Here is an 18,420-nt window from a genome sequence, read left to right as displayed (position 1 = left end):
GTGATTTACATTATGCATATTTTAATAGCTACATTGCTTTACAGATCAGATGCAGCCATGTTGATTTTATCACCGACACATTCCTCGAATCAAAACATTTGACAGCTGATTGAAAATGTGCCTGTGAATCAAGTCACTACAAACAGCTTTCATCAACTTTGCATTCAAATGATACAATTAGATAGAAGCAGAAGAACTTTCCATCACGAAAAAAAAAAGACCTTATGACTTTACAATCTTTGGTTTTCTGTGAGTCATTTTGTACTCTGTTCACAATGAACGTCATCATGCATCAAAAAGCAGGTGAAAACCGTGTAAGCGATTATTAATCACAGAGGTGCTTTCAGTCAGAATGTGGTGGTGTGTTTGTCTCCTGAAGTTCACAGCAGCACAACATCACTGCAGAGGTTTCGCTCATTTGGTTTCTGCATGAACAAACTGCTAAATGAATAAGAAATAGACACAAGTAAAGGAAAGGCGGTTTCTGCCTCTGATAGTCACATTGCGTAAAAAAGAAGCTTGAAAAATAGATGAGAAAATTCTGCCTGCTCAGATCCTTCTGGCTGAAACGTTGCACTAAAATACGTTGGATTAATTAACAGTTTGTAGATGTCTTTGCTCATAAAAGCGAGCACAGATGTTATTAACAGTCATTATGTCGAGTATGTGGAGCCTATAATTTAGTAATTTGATATACTTATTCAGAATGTCACCATGTTATCCTGAGCTTCACTGATAAAAACATCACATATGACAGAGATGAAAAATTATTTATTGAGAAAACTTTTGGCGCATGAAGACTCAATGATCTTCATGGTCATGGTAACTTAGCCAGATATAACAGAAGCACATACAGCATCAGAGACAGTGTTTGTTGTATTTGTCCTTTTTGTTTGTCAGGCTAAATGTTTGTTTGTCTTTGTCTGTTGCACTCAGATCTGTCTTCCACAAGAGATCCTGTTCTCAATGAAATTACCTGATTAAATAAAGGTTAAATATACTGATCCCTGCAGTGTGCCTGTCTGTGGTAGTCTAAGTCTGTACAAAACACCTATTAAAGCTGTAATCGGCAATGATCTCAGCTCTCTAAAAGCCTCTAGGTCTGATTATTTAACATTTAACTTGTATGTAGATAATAGTTAAATGTTTATCTTTACCTTGTTGACCTAGTTTTTAGCTGTGTGTCTGCTTCTATTTGGGTCGACTAAAAAACACGGTCAAATAACTTGCACGTGAACACATTACTTAGCCAATAAAGCCTTAGAAGGGGGTAAAACGTCTTAGATTTAATTTGTCTTAAATATTGTCTTTGCCTGGTGTTGGCAGTAATGGGCAGTGATGTCAGTTATAAAATGTTTTCATGTCTGATTGTGGGCTGTCGATGTTGCACACTGTCTCTGCATTCATTCAATATCAATTTTAGCAAAAACTTAAAAAGAACAATCACTTCTAATTGTTTAATCCATTCATATATTATGTGCCACTTATCTGGGTCCAGCTGGGAAGCATAAATGTGATATCAATGTAAATAAATTCATGGACTTAATAAATAATTGTAGATTGTATTGTCCCTCCTGGGTTTCCCTCTTTATTTGGTTAACGCTGCAGAAACTCTGGAATTGCATGGTGATGCTTGGACCCTATTACACTTCCTCGCAAGTCTAATTGTTTTTATTAGGATTACGCATGTTGCGGTGTTGACATTAATATCCTTTATTTGTGTGTCTCTGTCCAGGTTTGGTCTCGGGTCTGGAGATTACCTCTACAGAGCCGACCTCCATAGAGAAGGCCAGCGGTCAGAGTGTGAAGCTGGACTGCCAGTTTACTCTGGCCCCTGAAGACTCTGGACCGCTAGATATTGAATGGAGCTTGCTGTCTTCCGACAACCAGAAAGAGGACAAAGTGGTACGTGCAGATGTTCCCTGCAAACAGAAATGCAGTTTTATTTAAAAGTAGCATATGAAACATTTGGCACTTACCTGTTCTCTGACCGACTATCTATTTAACGGTCATTTTTTCAGTGTACAGTGAAGTCAAGCTTTGTTGTTCCCTTTTGGTTGGTAGTTAGGAGGATTTCCTACAACCTGATCTTCCGTATGTAGCTGTAGAATTGTTTTGTTTTCTTATTGGGATTAAAGGCTTTAAAAGTCCTCCATTTGTTCAGTGTGTGTGGTTTCGCACTAACCTGCTCTGCTGCGGTGGTGTGTGTTGGTGTATTGTGCAATCGGTGAAATACAATACATGTTATGTATCAGGTGTGTATATTCTTGAGGTGTTGCAAAGTAACATAGGAAGCATACAGTTTGCGAGACAAATGTAATCTGATCCACGAGTATTTCTGTGGAGCATTTGTTCTCTGCAGCGCTCTCACAGACACGGGGCGAGCGATGGGAGCTCCCTTTATCCCAGGCAGCATCTTTCCTTTCCAGCATGGCCCTCAGCCATGAAAAGGGAAGACTACACAGCTCTACAGGAACTCCCAATGCCCTCAGGGCTTTCACAGCCATAGAGACAGATTCTTGCTACAGATCGTTCCAGTGGTGTGGTCCTCCCCCTTGTCTCACCACTCCCCCTATCTCCCACTTTTCACAGAGCTTTCGCATCCCTCTCCTCCACCTGTTTTTTTTCACCTGTTTCCTGTGGCTTTAGTTTTTTGTTTGTTTGTGTTGTTTTTCCAGAATGTTATAAGTAGGTCACAGGCTCATCATTAGGCTTCTCCATCTCTGTCATCCACCTACTGTCCCCCTTGTCCACTGATGCTCTGCTCTCACCCAGCTAGAGCTCTGCTTTTTGGAGTGCTATCTGGAGTTGTGCCATTAAGGAGACACTAATTACCCCCATCTATTTGTCTTTGACCTACTTTCTTTTTGCTGGTGAACTGGAGAAAAGGGAGGTGGAGTCAGAAAGTCTGTCAATATTGTTTGTTGTTAGCATATCAAGATTTCATCTTATAGTAAAATATCAGTGCTTTTTACAGCAATATCAGTGTTTTTAGTTTTTTCAGTGTCTCGATGCTACAAGTGAACTCATAATTCAGGCTGGGTGGTTCCCTAATAGCACCCTTCCCTCGCCCAAAAATGTTCCCAAATTGCATCTGGTTCCACAGTTTATTTTCTGTTTTATTCATATACCATTTTGCTGAGCAACCATTAATGTCGCTAAACCTTTGTTGGAATTTAAACTGGCCAGACATCTCTCTCTGAACGTATTTGTTCTCCTTGACCTATCTGATTTTGCTGGCTATACACACACACACACATACACATACACACACACACACACACACACACACACACACACACACACACACACACACACACACACACACACACACTCACATTCATATAGCCTTTAACCAAATTGAAGTCACGCACAGATTAAAGTCTTTGTAATTAGCAGCATATTAATTCCAAGGGGCTGCTTTAATATATGTGACAGTGTTCAGTGGAATTAGGCTGATCTGCTTGGACCAAAGCTACCAGGTCAGGCAATGCAATGAGAAGGAAGGCTAAACTTTATAGCCAGAGGCTCCCAGATGATCAGAAACCATGGAGAACCTTTGCTCACATGGCTTGAGATGAGAAAATCCTGGGTGCCCTTAAAGGAACAGTCACTATCAGATACAACTTGAAAGGGGAGAACTAGTCAACAGGATCAGTCCCTGTGGTTGCAGAACTTGGAACTGGTAGCCCTGCTTCTGCAGACATGGAGCTGGGCTATGTGTTGTGCCTGGCATGTGCAAGTAACCTTTAACTTAAGAATTTAATTCATATTAATGAACCATATATCCCTGCTGTATTTTCTCTGCATTGATGCAATCGGACGTAATGCCACAATGTTATCTATTCAGTCCAGTAGCTGGTGGGGAGTGATGCCCCCCTTCAATATATCCCACATATCATCAGGGTCTTTTTGAGGCTGGTGGAGCATAGCTAATGCATGTTGCTTTGTTTGGTTTGAATGAGAGATGCCAAGCATGCCTACAGTAAGAGTCATTTGCATTTGGCCCTCATTCCCCAGCTACACATTAGCTGAAAAGAGGGTGTGCCCTGTGTCTTTGCCACCACTACGAGAACAATGAGGGAAAACAATTATGAAAACCAAATTTGAATGGTGGGAATGGGAGAGGAGTTTGCTGAGAAAAATGCATTGAAAATACACGGCTTTATCCCATGTCATACAAACGGCCTCTTTTGTCCTTGAGTGCAGCAGCAGCGCCTTTTGTTTACTCAAATTATTGTGACAGGAATTTGTGTATATTGACGAAGTATTGGAGGATTTGGACGTAAAAGCCACGACACGATTTGTTTAAGAATATCAGCGAGGATCCGCACATGCTCGTGGCCACGTTTTGTTAGCCTCTCTATAGTCTCAGTAATGAAGGACTCTAATTCTGTTTTCAGGAAGCGTTTCTGCTTTAACCTTGCAACACAGTTTGGAGCAGAGCGGTTCCTGTAAAGGCACGTGGCAGCAGTACATGGGAGTTTTTCAGATTAAAAGGCTCTGTGGGAGCACAAAGACACAACACTCTCCGAGCTCTGCGGGATTGTTTAGAGTATACAGGTGTCACAGTCCTCTGCTTTGCCTCTCAAATGATCTGCACCTCTTCCTCTTCCCTCCCTGAGCAACAGCATCACATGACAATGACCTCATCTTTACATGTATCTGATGAAACTAAGCCTGGCCAATAGAGGTCTTTTACTTGTGCAGCATGATCCGTCCACCGAGTCCAGGCCAGGTGGCGATTGTATCATTGAGTGACCTATCTGTTATGAAACACAGCAGACAGTGGTGCTCCTCTGTCCTTTCCAGCCTCTGCCAGCTTGTCTAGTCATTTGCCCTTTTCATTTTCATTCCCCAGGCTCTTTATGGGATTTTTTTTCATTGGATCATGATTCTCAAGGTTATTGTGCAGTTAAGATTTTTATTTTTTTTTAGTTAGAGGTGTGTGCGTTTGTGTGTGTGTGTAAGCACTCCTATTTGTGTGCCTGTGAAGTGGTTGAAGCCAAGTGAGAGTTCTTTAGCTTGGGGCAATTTAATTTCCTCTCCTCCGTCGTCTCATTTCACATATCACTGTTATTACTGCTGATGCTCTGATCCCCAGTGAAGTTAGAAAGATACGTTTCCCTCCCCTGAGACTCAAGTGGAATTTTAACCCAGTTACCTGTTTACATGGCTAATACGTACAAGCTGAACACAGCACCCAGTGAGAGCGTGCCTACCCTGCAGCTCCAGAAACTAGTCTTCCAGTTGGAAATGGAGCACCAAGGCAACTTGGTGTAGACTCAGTAGAACCTCACTGACTCTGTTTCCCTTTGTTTTGCTCCTCTCATGCTTCCTTTGAGTGCTCTGCCTCCTCTGATGGGTTCATTATTCTTCCTCTCCTCCTGCCATGTTTAGTTTTTCTTCTCTCCTCCTCTCCACCCAGGGGTATTGCTGTGCATATGCCTGGTGTTGATCGTGGCACAGAAAAAGCCTGTTGATGACTGTCTCCATGGAAATGTGGAAGAATATGCCAGTGTATCTAAAAGAGAATGAGAAATCTTTTCATTGTTTGTGGTTCTTCTTCCCTCCTCGTTCTTTTCCTTGTATTTTAGTTTTTTCCCTTCACTATCACCCCTGCTACCAGCTATAGGGCTTGTTGGCTCCACCTGGCCTTTATTTCCAGGCATTTCCTTGCTGCTTTCAAGACCCTGACTCTGTGTGTGTGTGTGTGTGTGTGTGTGTGTGTGTGTGTCTGTGTGTCTGTGTGTCTGTGTGTCTGTGTGTCTGTGTGTCTGTCTGTGTGTGTGTGTGTGTACTGGGGGGGTAGTTGGACAGATCTGGGGGCTACTGCTCTTTGTTGACACAGCAGGTGTTGATTTGGCTCCACAGTGGTGGCTTTGTTTGTTCCACCTTCATTCTTCTTAAGCACAGAAAGGGCAGAGCAGCACAGGCTGAAGGGCACTGCAGAGATAAAAGAAACGGTGCTTTCTCCCTTCCATATATTTTGGTTGGTTCAGTGAGCAAGGCCTTTGCTTTCAGAAAGCACACAGCAGCTATTTCAAGGCCTTTGCTTTATTTGTTCTCTAGAAGGACTTTTATAACCATAAACAGATAAGTCAGATGCATGACATCATTCAGTAGGTTCAAGTTCCTGACTCTAACTCTCTTCCCTGCACTCCCTTTCCATGACCAGGTGATCCTGTACTCAGGTGACAGGGCCTACGAGGACTACTATGCACCCATGAAGGGTCGAGTCCACTTCAACTCAGCCGATCCCAAAAACGGGGACGCCTCCATCAACCTGACGGGGCTGAAATCGTCAGACTCGGGCACCTACCAGTGCAAGGTGAAGAAGGCTCCTGGTATCCGCAGCAGGAAGATGCTGCTGATCGTCATGGGTGAGTGGAACAGTTGCTACAGCCGGACAAACCACTGATACCACTCATGTTAGGCTAGCAGTATTTTTTTTATTTTTTATTTTTTTCTCACAGGGTAAATTCTTTTTCTCCACACAGTGGAAATGCACCAAATCACACGCCCTTTGCCCTCCTTGGCTGTTTTGATGTAATCCCTTCTAAAATCGAGTGCATAACCTTCCCAGTGGCTGCAGAGTGTTGCCCTCTTTGTGATACAATTCTGTATTCACCCGAGATGCTCTCTGATTATGTCTAAATTCATAATCCTGAATTTTTTTTTTTTTTTCACCACCAAATATTATGGTCATGTTTTATTATTTTATGTTAAGTATTTGCCCCTTGCAGTTTGTCAGATAAATGTCTGTTTTCAATTACAGTGAACTGAATAATTGGTGATATAATATGAATACATATTTTTTATTTTGAAAACCTGAATTTACTCATTAGTACAGCCAGATAGTACAGATGTAGGCAATTAATAGAATAATAATTTTCAAAGCAAACAATGTCTGTCCTGTCTTTTTAAAGACAACGCTGGATAAATCTTATAAATGGAGTCTATGCACTCAGCTGGCTTTTTATTGCACAGGGTGAGATGGGTGACACATGAGAGTTGTATAAGTCAGATGATTCACTGCCTAAGCAAACACACACTCACACACATTGGCCTTGCTGGTCGGTCCACTGACTAAATGATGTCGAAAGTAAATCGCCTCCCGAAACCTGCCTGGTATTTGCATATGGGGAAAAACAACCCACATGCGCCGCACTGGTGTGTGTGTTGTGGGATAAGCTGCGTATTGTGCTGCTATCACAGCCCTGTTATCAGAATAGTTTCTCCTTTCTAAAGATAGGACGGGCTCCAGAAAATGGCTGCTCGTTCCTGTTGACATGATATCATGTGTACTAAAGTGGCTGCACTGCACCAACCAGTTTGACCAGAAAGACACGAGCTATCAGAAAAACAAACAGGTTTCTCTGATGTCATGTTTTATGGCACCACTAAGCAGCTACCTCATAAAAGCGATGAATGGCCAAAGATAATCTGACCATTTACTGTAACTACATCTGACCCAAGAACCATTGACTAAGGCCCATGGGGAGGCTGTTTTACATAAAAACTGATCTGACCAGAAGCAACATGAAAAAAGGAATCAGTGATTCACCACCGCTGAAACATTTGCTGTGACTGCTTCTCTTCTGTGCTGCAGTTCCACATTCCTCACCAGTGAGGGAAGTCAGCTGATCTGATGATTCATCAGTTGTTTTCATGCTTATTGTTACATTTCGTTTAATCCCAGTCCCGTTTCATCAAAACTGCCAAGTTAACCAATCCTGCATAGAAGAGTAAACAGCATAGGAGTGAGGTTGTATGTTGAATCAATACCAGTCTAATATGCTGCACATTTAATTAACACTTATATTTATTATCCATTTCATGCTGCTCAGGTGCCTGTGGTAAAATATCAAAAACCCACATGTCTTTCCTTGTAAATTATTTCTGAAAACATTTAATTTATGATTATTCCAGGGTCACTGTCACTATATTGTAGTATCGACTGTCAAGATGGTCGAGGTCCTAACTCCGTCTTTTGATTGTTGGTTTGTGACAAAAACGTAAGTCTAACTTTGATTGTGTTTAAAATGCACATGTCATAAGCTATAGAGTTGTGCATGTGTGAGAGAGGGAGAAGAAGCTGGAGGCTACAGAAGCTGACAGGCTGCTAGCTATTGACCCCAGGGGTCTGGGGTGTTCTGAGCAGAGAAACACTGACAAGGAGAGGCGAGGACATCTTGCCTGCTCTGCATTTTTACCTTCAGGTTGATCTTGTCAAAAGGTGGATGGTCCTCAGAACAGGGGAGGCACACATGCAATGTGTGCGCCAACATAAACATACCTCAATTTATACACTGGGTGTTGCCGTTGCTTGTCACAAACACTGCCATATGCAGGTATACACACATACATGCTGACATCTGCAGTGTACATGGTGTCTGGGTAGTGTAGTACAGCAGATAGCATCCCTCGTGGTGTATTCTCCTCTGGTTGCAGCGGGACATTGAAGATAACAGAAGGAGAGTACCTACCTGCAGTACAGCTCTGTATGTCAGCAGCTCACAACTGTTTCTGACCAGACCCCACCTGTACTCCCAACAGCTAGTCTCTCAGCTGTGCCTGCCTCCAGACAATCCTTGTCACATCCAGGATCTGTCTACTTGGCTTTAGTGACCACTAGTCGCTTATATTTCAGTTTACCATTCAACATTCAGTCGTCACTCTCTGAAGTTGTGCGCCTTCTGACTGTAATGAATACCACAGTCTAGCTATCCCTTTCTGCTTATCTAGTCTGCAGGATAGCCTTGTGCGCCTCATAAATCTCTATTCATTGTTCATTTAACAGAGCCAGGTTGGCTGCATCGCTCTGCCCGTTATCTCTCTGTGCTCCTGCAGCCTCCATTACCTTCCTCTTTGACCTCATCTTTCAAACAAATAAATCTGCTCGTCGGACAGCCGTCCTAATATGAGGAGCTGTGTGTGTTCGAGCCCTTAGACATGTCGAGTTGACTTTCACCTTTAAAAGACGCATTCAAAATGTCATCTCTCTCTGACATTTACTGTGTGGCCCATGAGTGTGTATGTAGGTGCAACGCAGCAGCACCAAAGAGCAGGCCAGTGAGTTAGGAGCTGTACAGCCTTGGCTCCCTTCACACTACCATCTGTCCATCACCGCTCGCTTAATTTTTGCTCTCTCTGTATTGCCCCCTCCATCCTGACCCTATGTGTGTTTATTAGATTAGTAGGAGCACTCAGTACTGTCAGTCTACTGTTAATCCTTACGGTTATGCCTGTTAAGCTCCCCCCTCCTGCCTGACACCTGGTTCAGATCTGGAGAGTCCCACTCCAGGGTTTTGTTGTTACAGAACCCATTACCACACCATGTTGTCAGCTTTCTGTCAGTCAGCACAGAGCACAGACTTACAGAACAGCCTCAGATTTTTCTTTCCTAAAATTACCCATCATAGTTCACTTTCTCGTTTTCTCTCCCGCCCTCCCCCTTTACCTCCTCACCTGGCTGCCTGTGTGTCTGGGTTTCGCTGGAGTCGGTCTGCTTTTAATTTGGCGCTCTGTTTGTTTTTGGGTCCCCCATCTCATCTGCTGCCAAGACGTTGGCTGGCCGAGGAGTGTTTGCACACATTCTGCTTAAAGAAAGCTTTGCCTCCACCCTTCGCACATGTGTGTTGGTGTGTCCAATTGTGCAGTGCTCCATACTTCATTGCAAATATCCTGAGTGACAGCTCCTGTAATGACAGCAGCTGTATCAATTACTCTGATTGCTGCTCTCATTACGCTGATGACTGGTGCTTTGAGCAGGGGAGGAAATCAACTTTCAGAATACACAATACACAGACACACAGCATGCACACAACATTCAAGAGTGAAAAATAAGCAGGTTTGTCCGCAGGAGGACCGTGTTGTTCCGAGTTAATGTGACCACCTGGATGTGCCTGCTCTTTTTCACCTCTCTCAATCACTCCCTTCTACTTCACAGTGAAGCCGTCCAAGCCCAGCTGCTACACCGAAGGCCCCACACAGGAAGGCAAAGACGTTGTTCTGAAGTGCATATCCAGGGAGGGCACCAACCCCCTGCAATACAGCTGGGAGAAGACCAGTGACAGCAAGCTGCTGCCCGCCTCTGCTGTGCTGGGTAATGGACCCTTTCACAATCACTCCCAAACAAATACAAAGCAGTTACCAAGTCCTTCACACAGGTCTGCTTTCTGTTAAACACTGTCATCTCTTCAATGATGTGTTCTTCGCCCTCACTACAGATCCTGTGGGAGGCACCATTAACGTGAGGAATGCATCTGCCAGCGCATCTGGCACCTACCGCTGCACTGCCAGTAATCGTGTTGGCACTGAGGAGTGTGTACTATATCTCAACGTAACACCTCGTGAGTACCTAGCTAACTTCATGTTGATGACCCTGTTTCATATTTAGACTTGTTGCTCTGCTCTCTGACCACCTCTTTAAAAGTACAGTCAAATGGTCAGCTGGCTAATGTACTTTTGGAATATAAAAGCTTGTCACTGGAGCCTTTACAGATACAATATGGTAACCTTTGTTTCAAGGGTTTGTACCCCTACTTTACAGTTATTTACCCCATGTGACTAGAATATACATACTGTTACTCATGTGGTAATACTGAGAACAAACCTAAGAGTCTACAGTCATGATAGCAGCTCTGTGAAGTTATACTTAGACACAGCTGTGTTTAGTGGATATAATATTTACTGCGTTAACAAAATTAACTAATTAAATTCTTGACCTGATATGTCACTGGAGGATCAACAAACTCTTTTTTATCTTATCCCCTCAAATCTTGAGGGGATATGAATGTGTTACCAAATTACATGGCAATCCATCAAATAGTTGTTGACATAAGGGCTGCAGCTAATGATTATTTCTATAATCAATTAATCTAGCAGTTATATTCTCAATCGATTCATTGATTGGTCTGTAAAACATCAGAAAACGGTGTCAATTGGTGATCAAAATTTCCTAGAGCTCACTGTGGTGTTATCAAATGTCTCATTATCCAACCAAAAGCAAATACTCATATTGAAGATGCTTGAACCATCAAATGTTCAGAATTTTTTCTTGAAAAATAACTAGAAAAATATTTTATCATCAGAAAGGTTGCTGATTAATTGTCTATTAATCTGTTAATCATCTCTAGTTGAAATATTTCAGTACAGACCAATGACCGCCACTGTGTTACCATAGCAACTGTATAGACATAATTAGTACAAATCTTTTACTTTGTAGTTTCAGAAACTGCTTTGTTTCTTTCTTGGACTAAAAGGTGTGCACATGGGATCCAAAGTGTTATGATACATTTGTGAAAAATGAACTTTTCAGTACAAAGTATATTATTCCTGTAGCTGCACTGGTAGTACATTTATCATTGCTGGCGCACAAACTGTCAAGGCCCAGTTGTTTTCAGTATTTCCTCACCAACAAATAGAAGATGGAGGTGATTGCAGTAAAAATCTGCCAGTTTATCATTTCTAAACATAGAAAATTAATGGACAAGTGGCAGCATCATCACACAGTCGTCTTCTCTGTGCTTCCACCACTGACGTAGAAATCCCACTAAAGATTCCATCACACTTAGAAATTTGAATAGTGTCATGGACATGGTTTGAGGATTTAGGCAGCATGTCTGCTGTTCAGCGTCTTGGGAAGTAGAAGCTCTGGTACCACACGCTGTGACAGCGCTGTCATCTTCAACTGCAGCAGCATGGAGCAGCTGTAGCTGAGAGCTGGAGCATGATGCTGCTGTTGTTTTACTTTACTTTTCCTACAGCTGTCATTGTTTGGTCTTGTTACTGAGTCTTGTTTTTTTTTTTTCTGGCTCAGGACCAATATTTTTGTTGGTGTGACATAGGGCTGCAAAATGAATCTAAATATTATCAAAATTGCAATATGGCCAAGTGCAAAATCCAAATCACTGCAATTATTTTGTTAATGGTAAAATGTGTCACAACAGACCATAAAGGAAGCGTTGTGGTGCTACAGATCATATTCTCCAGACCTAAAGGAACATGCTTGTTTGGTACGAGTCTCAACAAAAATCACATCATCATCCTTTTAAAAAAATTTTCCATGAAAATGAAATGCAAAACCATTCCAACTGAAATCATGACTCGTTTCGCAATCACAATATCTGCCAAAATGATGGCAACATTTTTTTTGTATATCGTTCAGCCCTAGAGCCAAAGAGCCAGAGGTATTCATTCTTGCCCTGACTCTTTGTTGCCACCTGCGGTCAGCCTCGTCCCTTAGCTGTAGCTCTAGTAGCTGGACAATGGTCATATTGGTGATTGTTGCACTTAAGAAAAGTTTTAACTCTTAAAAAAGATGCACCACCAAGAACCCCACTGTTCTTTAGAAAATAATCCAGCAATATATTTTAAGGACTATTAGTGTTATAAATCATTGCTACGTTCACTCACCCTTCTATCCCTTCTCTTCCTTGTGTTGTCCAGCCCCCAACACTCCAGGCATCATTGCAGCAGCCATCATTACTGTACTGCTGATCCTCATCATTATTGCCATCATCCTGTTCTGCTGTTGCCGTGCTCGTCACAGGAAGAAGTACGAGAAGGAAATCTGCAATGAGATAAGGTAAACTCTCTAAAACATCAATGACATTTGGCTGACAAGATACCCAAAGCTCCCTTTTGATGGAGGAATATTTTCTGATACTGTGAAGTCTTGGCTTCATAATGAGAAATGTGTCTCAGGTTTATAATCCTGGATTAAAGGTAAGCATAGAGAATGCAAGAGGATACATGTGATTATTAATCTGAGCTGTAATTTGACCAGTGGTCATCTTGGATACACACACACACACACACACACACACACACACATACATACACACACATGCACACACATCTCCAACAGCCCCAACAACCATGAAAACGTTGTTTTTTCTCCATCAGCGTTTTTTTTTTTTTTTTTTTTTTTTTCCCCCCTCCTCAAATAAACAGCTGTGGTAATCAGTTTGAAAGCTTTGTTTGCTCTGTGGATCCTGTTCATGTCTGCTGCTGGCTGTCCCCCCCCCCCCAAACCCCCTCCCTCTCGCCATCCAACTCTGCATCCGGCCCACAGGCTCTTTACAACCACTGGGCTTACTATCACTCTGCTGCGGACTGAATCTGTCTAAGACCACAATGTGACACTGCTCATGCTGTAGGACAAAGAGGATTAGACCACTGGTCCTGTCTCGTGTACACAGACACACACACATTCGCTGAAACACCACAGCATGAAGCTATGGACTAAACAAGCTCTGGCCCCTCAGGCTCAGTTTGATTGAGCATTTAACTGGATTATTGCTGCTTATTAGTTGTTAATGTGGTGGCAGAGGGAGTAGAGGGCATAGCTGCATTTGGTTGCTCGGCTCAATATCTACAGGCTATTACAAAGTCAGTGCAGCTGAGCAGTGCAGACACTGCCACAACCAATCAAACGGGCAACTCCAATTAGTTGTCCCTCTTTATTGAGTGAAGTCATGTTTTGCTCTTGAAATGACTCATGCAGACTTCTTGAGTATTCATTGTTTTCCTCACTGTGGGAAGCAAGTGCCAGACATTCCACACCTAGACTTCATTATGGTTTATAGCACCTCAGAAAATCATTTTCCATATTCCGTTTCTTTGACTTGACACTCAGGTAAGCTCATGAAAATGAGTTTACAGTCTTGTCTTATTGTCTAAATGTGCTGCTGTCTCCGTCTCCTCCCAGAGAGGACGTTCCCCCTCCTAAGAGCCGTGTGTCGACAGCGCGCAGCTTCACCGTGGGCAGCCAGCGCTCCTCCCTGGGCTCCATGTCGCCCTCCAACTTGCACGAGTACGCCCTGAAGCCCCAGTACGACAAGATTCCTTCATCGGAGGAGTACGAGAGGCCACCCAGCCACAACCCTCTGCCCCCACCCTCTGGTGCCAAGATGGCCGGCCCTAACCTCAGCCGCATGGGGGCCATCCCCGTAATGATCCCTGCCCAGAACAGGGACGGCTCGATCGTCTAGCATGTCCTCTTCCTGAGAAGGGACCGTGTAACAAGGGGAGAGAATGGAGGAAGGGAGAAGGACACAAGCCAATGAAGATGGAGCAAGAGCTGGGATGGGCTGACTCACCTGACTTTTAGCTCTTAATTATTTACAAATGGGAGTATACTCCTCTTGACCTGGCTCCTCAGACCTGGCTCTGCTGTGGTGCTGAGAAGAGAAGTTGAGTTGTACTGGAATCACAACAGAGCACATAAACTTTTTATCAAATACAAATACAAAAAAAACTTTTATGAATTTTACTTCCTGGACTTTCTCACAGAAAAAATAAATTAGTGTGGATATAAAGCAGAATGGTCAATATACAAATTATATTGTACATAAATGAATGCATGTCTTTTTTTGATATAGATGGCCCTTGCTGTAGAGATACTGTATGTTCAAATCAGATCCAGGCCCCTAATTGGCCCGCTGTACAGCTGTATGCATGCATGTATGTGTAAAATTGCAGCAGTATGTGTGCGTGAATATAAGTTTATGTATGTGGATGGGACTTGGGGAAATATATAGTTCATTTATTGTCTTTAAAAGCCTCCATAACAGTAAGATCATTTGTCAGGTGATCCGGTCTTTACTAGTTTCTGACATGTTTTTAATTCCATTCATTTATTGTAAAATGAGATGGACTGACCTTTGGAAAAATTGAAAGACTAATTAGAGGAAGATTCACAGACTTGAATTAATCTTTCGACTGAGTTGAAAACAGTCTATTTAGGTCAGCCGTTTTCTGTTGAACCGCTTGCTATTTGAATTGTCCAGTCAGGGTTTATGTGGGGGGGCTGAAATGGACAGGATTGGCTGGAGGGGAGGGGGAGGTTCAAGCCATCACATCTTGTGATTGGGGGGATTATTGCTTCTTGACCAAGCTTAAAAAACAATAAAAGACCAGTGTCCACCCCCCGCCCCTCCTCCAGAGATCGTAGAGGAGGTAGTGTACAGGCAAATAATGAGGGCAGCTGGACAACAAGGTTCACTGAGCAATCAGCTTTGATTGTGTTTGACTGTCAACAGACCCCTAACCTCAGTGACCCCCGAAACATTTAGATCTCCCCAAGCACACACACACCTCATTAGCAGGACAAGAGCCCCACATCTTAATTTTCATATGTAGTAGCAGTCACCCCCCTCAGTGGTGCTGCATATCTTATACTCCTTATTTGCAGTCGCATTACAAGGAGCCAATATCTTGATTAACCTTCTCTCTGTGGTCAATATGAAACCTTTCATGGCGTCTGTAGTGTTAATTGGACTTTTTAATGAAGGATGTAAAGCCTGCGTGTGCGTGAAGAAAGTGCCCACAAAGAGGAACAAATGTGATAAGCCTTACAATGCTGAGTATTGTTTCTCAGTGTCAACATTACAAACACTTTGGTTCAGCTTCATGTTGCAGTTAGTCGTTGCTGGATAATGTAAAGGTTCATTCAGGCAGTCGAGGCCAGTCCTTGCAGTATGGGGTTATTCGACTCTTAGACAAATTCTTCACTTGTTTGGAAAAATGTTTGGAGGCCCAACACGTCATCTTGTCTGTTACTTTATAAAAAAACAAAAAAAACAAAAAAAAACAAAAAAAAGTATGACTACTTGGGAGTGGGCAGACTGTTTCTTTTTGCTCCAACGCCTTATTCTATTCCTTATTTTAGCCTTACACACCACCCCTCAGTTCACCTCTGCACAGCCCTCACAGCTGGATTCTAATGACTTCTATTGTGCCTTGTTGCCCCAGTTGAGTTGTGCCATAGCACCTCTGCTAATGTGCACTGTGCTATGTGCAGTAGCATCATCCTAAAGCATCATCCACAGCCACTACAGCAGCATAATAATCAGTGAGCCTATTGTCTCCTGTCGCCTCAATCAGGTCAAGTCTAGGATTCCCCACACCTGCTCAATTCATAGATTCACCCACCGCTTAACAAAACCTTTATCGGTGTCGTAAAGCTTTTATTTTGTATTCCAAACATGACTTCATGTTGGTTTTTAAACTTTATTTAAACTTTGGCAAAGTCGATGTGCTTTTGTTTTTTAAAAAGAAAGAAATAACATAAATGGCTCTGGCTGTATGTATAAATATTCTGTCGAAGTAACCCTATCTACTCACAACACAGTCGAATGATATAAAGATGATGTTTGTACGTATCTGTGATGCTCTGGCGTGCTGTGCTTGGCAAATCTATATCGAAAACATAAGAGGAGGGGCTTGTCAGTACAATGTAAATGCTCCCTGGTATGATTGGACATTTCTGACACTGTGCGTGCGTGCGTGCGTGCGTGCGTGCGTGCGTGCGTGCGTGAATCCTAGCATCAAAGGAGACATGACAGTTGTAGAAACAAATTGGCACCTATATTCTTTCACCAGACCTGGGCCTGCCTAGACAAAGAATTACATCCGTGTCAACTGTGTGTGTGTGTGTGTGTGTGTGGGAGCAAGTGTATTGTACAAGGAGAATTTGCTGTCAGGAGGGGCCCCTGTAGAATTCTAGTTAGACTTCCACCTGCTGACAAGCTGTATGAGCTCGTAGGGAGGTAATCCTGTTACTGTCCCTATATGTGCTCAGAACATTAATGACAACTACTACTAACAATATTAACTGTAGCTTTTAAATTTGCGTACTAATATTGTATGAAGATCTCCTTTGGGGTTTACACACTGTGTGAAAACCATTTTTTTTCTTGTGTGTATTTTTTGTGCTGTATTTTTGAATAATAAAAGTCCATGAAATTAAAAAAAAAAGAAAAGAAAGAAAGTCATGTTTGTTTATAGAAGCAGTAGCGGCGTGCTCCCCAGGGCCTCGGCCTCCTGCAGCTTTTTGACTGCGATTAATTTTAATCAGCTGGTGAATTCCACCCCTTACACCAGGTGAGGTGACTTTCTAACCACTTAATGACTGTAATTAATCAATGAAGCAGGCAGGCACCATCACCTCCTGCCATCTCCAGTGCTCACCGCTCAGCTCTAGGATAGCACGCACAGGTTTGTGACCTGACTCGCCTTCCAGGACGGTTGAGCCACCGCCTCATCCTGTAGGCCATAATTCTAGTTTCAACATATTTTTGATTACGGCCAATTTCCTCATTTAGTTAATGTGTTGGGTAATGACTTTTATTGCAAGCAAGCAGTAATCAAAAACGTACAAAACGAGCTTTCTAATTACGTCTGCTGAACGATGTGAAATGCCTTGTTCGTGGCTCGGGGACACGTCATACCCATGTTAGTGTTATGTCTTTCTACTGTGACCACTGTCGCCTTCCTGGCACTCTACACACTTAACAACATGCTGGTGATCTTGACATGTGGATAGATCGATAGCTGATTATTAGCCAATGGCTCCTCTGTGTGCAGACTGTTGACAGGTAGTCAATAAAAAGACTAAAGCACTTAGTAGCAGTGCTAAGCGGACGTCCATTGCTATAATTGGATGTCAGTAATAGATAGGACCCTGGAGCATTGATCTGTGGCTAGTCGAAGTCACTCATGGATCCTAATGGCTCCCCAGCAGCTCTGCACATCAGGAGTTCTCTTGGTTTGTTCAGCTGCGGTGCCACCAGTACAATGCCTCCCCACAAATGGACGTGGTGGGATATAATGGCACTTTTATGGCACTGCTTTCAAAACATTCATTAAAAGGACATTAGTGATGTGTGCTACAGCACGTGTGCAGATTAGATTTATGGACTAAACGCTGTTCTCTCATTGAATTAATGTACAATGAGTCATACATCATCCTTCAGTGTCCTCCAGTGCAATATCCATTTGTGACATTTTTTTATACCTCATGTCCTCATTCACATAGCTGAAGGGAGAGAGTGGTGTTGTGCTAAGCACCTGGGGATTTGTGCCTGCCTCCCACTTCCCCCGCTCCCTCCCTTCTGCCTGGGTAAGGTATTAATTGTTTGCACAGATCAAGGAGGCTGGTACGGCAAAAAAAAAAAAATCATTGGTTCTCCAGGAGGGTTTCCTTGGCAACCCTATCTCGTTGTACTCGGTATAAGCTGGCTGCTAGCGGAATGATTTATCTTGTAAAGCGCGATTCGCTCCCTCCTAACAAAAGAGGCCTCTAAAAGCACGGGTCTCATCAAAGTCGCTCTCCTCCAGTGTGACGTCTGCTGTCACAGACGTTAAGCTTTCTACCGTTTTTAGAAACCTGAGTCAGGTTGGGAGAGGGTTGCAGAGGGGATTCTGGGTAGGATAGTGGAATATGCATATGCATGAAGAGGAGCCCCATCAGCTCCATTGGAACATCACTACATTAACATTTTGGCTCAGTGCTCTTAGCACTTTGGATGTAAAATGACACAGATTACGGTGTGAATATAAGCTTTTTACAGCCACATTGGATGAATGACTGAGGAGCTGCAGCCATTTTTGGACGTTTTCCCTCTTGTT

At 42.9% G+C, this 18,420-nt stretch overlaps 1 protein-coding gene across 1 annotated transcript in view; it reads left to right on the top strand.

The window, feature by feature from the left end:
• Positions 1-16,754, top strand: part of cxadr (CXADR, Ig-like cell adhesion molecule) — a 39,049-nt gene extending 22,295 nt beyond the window's left edge. The window contains exons 2-7 of the mRNA XM_022746056.1: positions 1,736-1,905; positions 6,179-6,383; positions 9,953-10,108; positions 10,233-10,355; positions 12,454-12,592; positions 13,718-16,754. Of these exons, the coding sequence (XP_022601777.1) occupies positions 1,736-1,905; positions 6,179-6,383; positions 9,953-10,108; positions 10,233-10,355; positions 12,454-12,592; positions 13,718-14,000 (1,076 nt within the window). The 3' untranslated portion in view covers positions 14,001-16,754. The remainder of the gene's footprint in view (positions 1-1,735; positions 1,906-6,178; positions 6,384-9,952; positions 10,109-10,232; positions 10,356-12,453; positions 12,593-13,717) is intronic.
• The last annotated feature ends 1,666 nt before the right edge of the window (positions 16,755-18,420 follow it).

The sequence above is a fragment of the Seriola dumerili genome, unplaced genomic scaffold, assembly GCF_002260705.1.
Source record: "Seriola dumerili isolate Sdu_G_001 unplaced genomic scaffold, Sdu_1.0 BDQW01000091.1, whole genome shotgun sequence".
NCBI classification, from domain to species: domain Eukaryota; kingdom Metazoa; phylum Chordata; class Actinopteri; order Carangiformes; family Carangidae; genus Seriola; species Seriola dumerili.
This window is presented reverse-complemented; position numbering and strand designations above follow the sequence as displayed.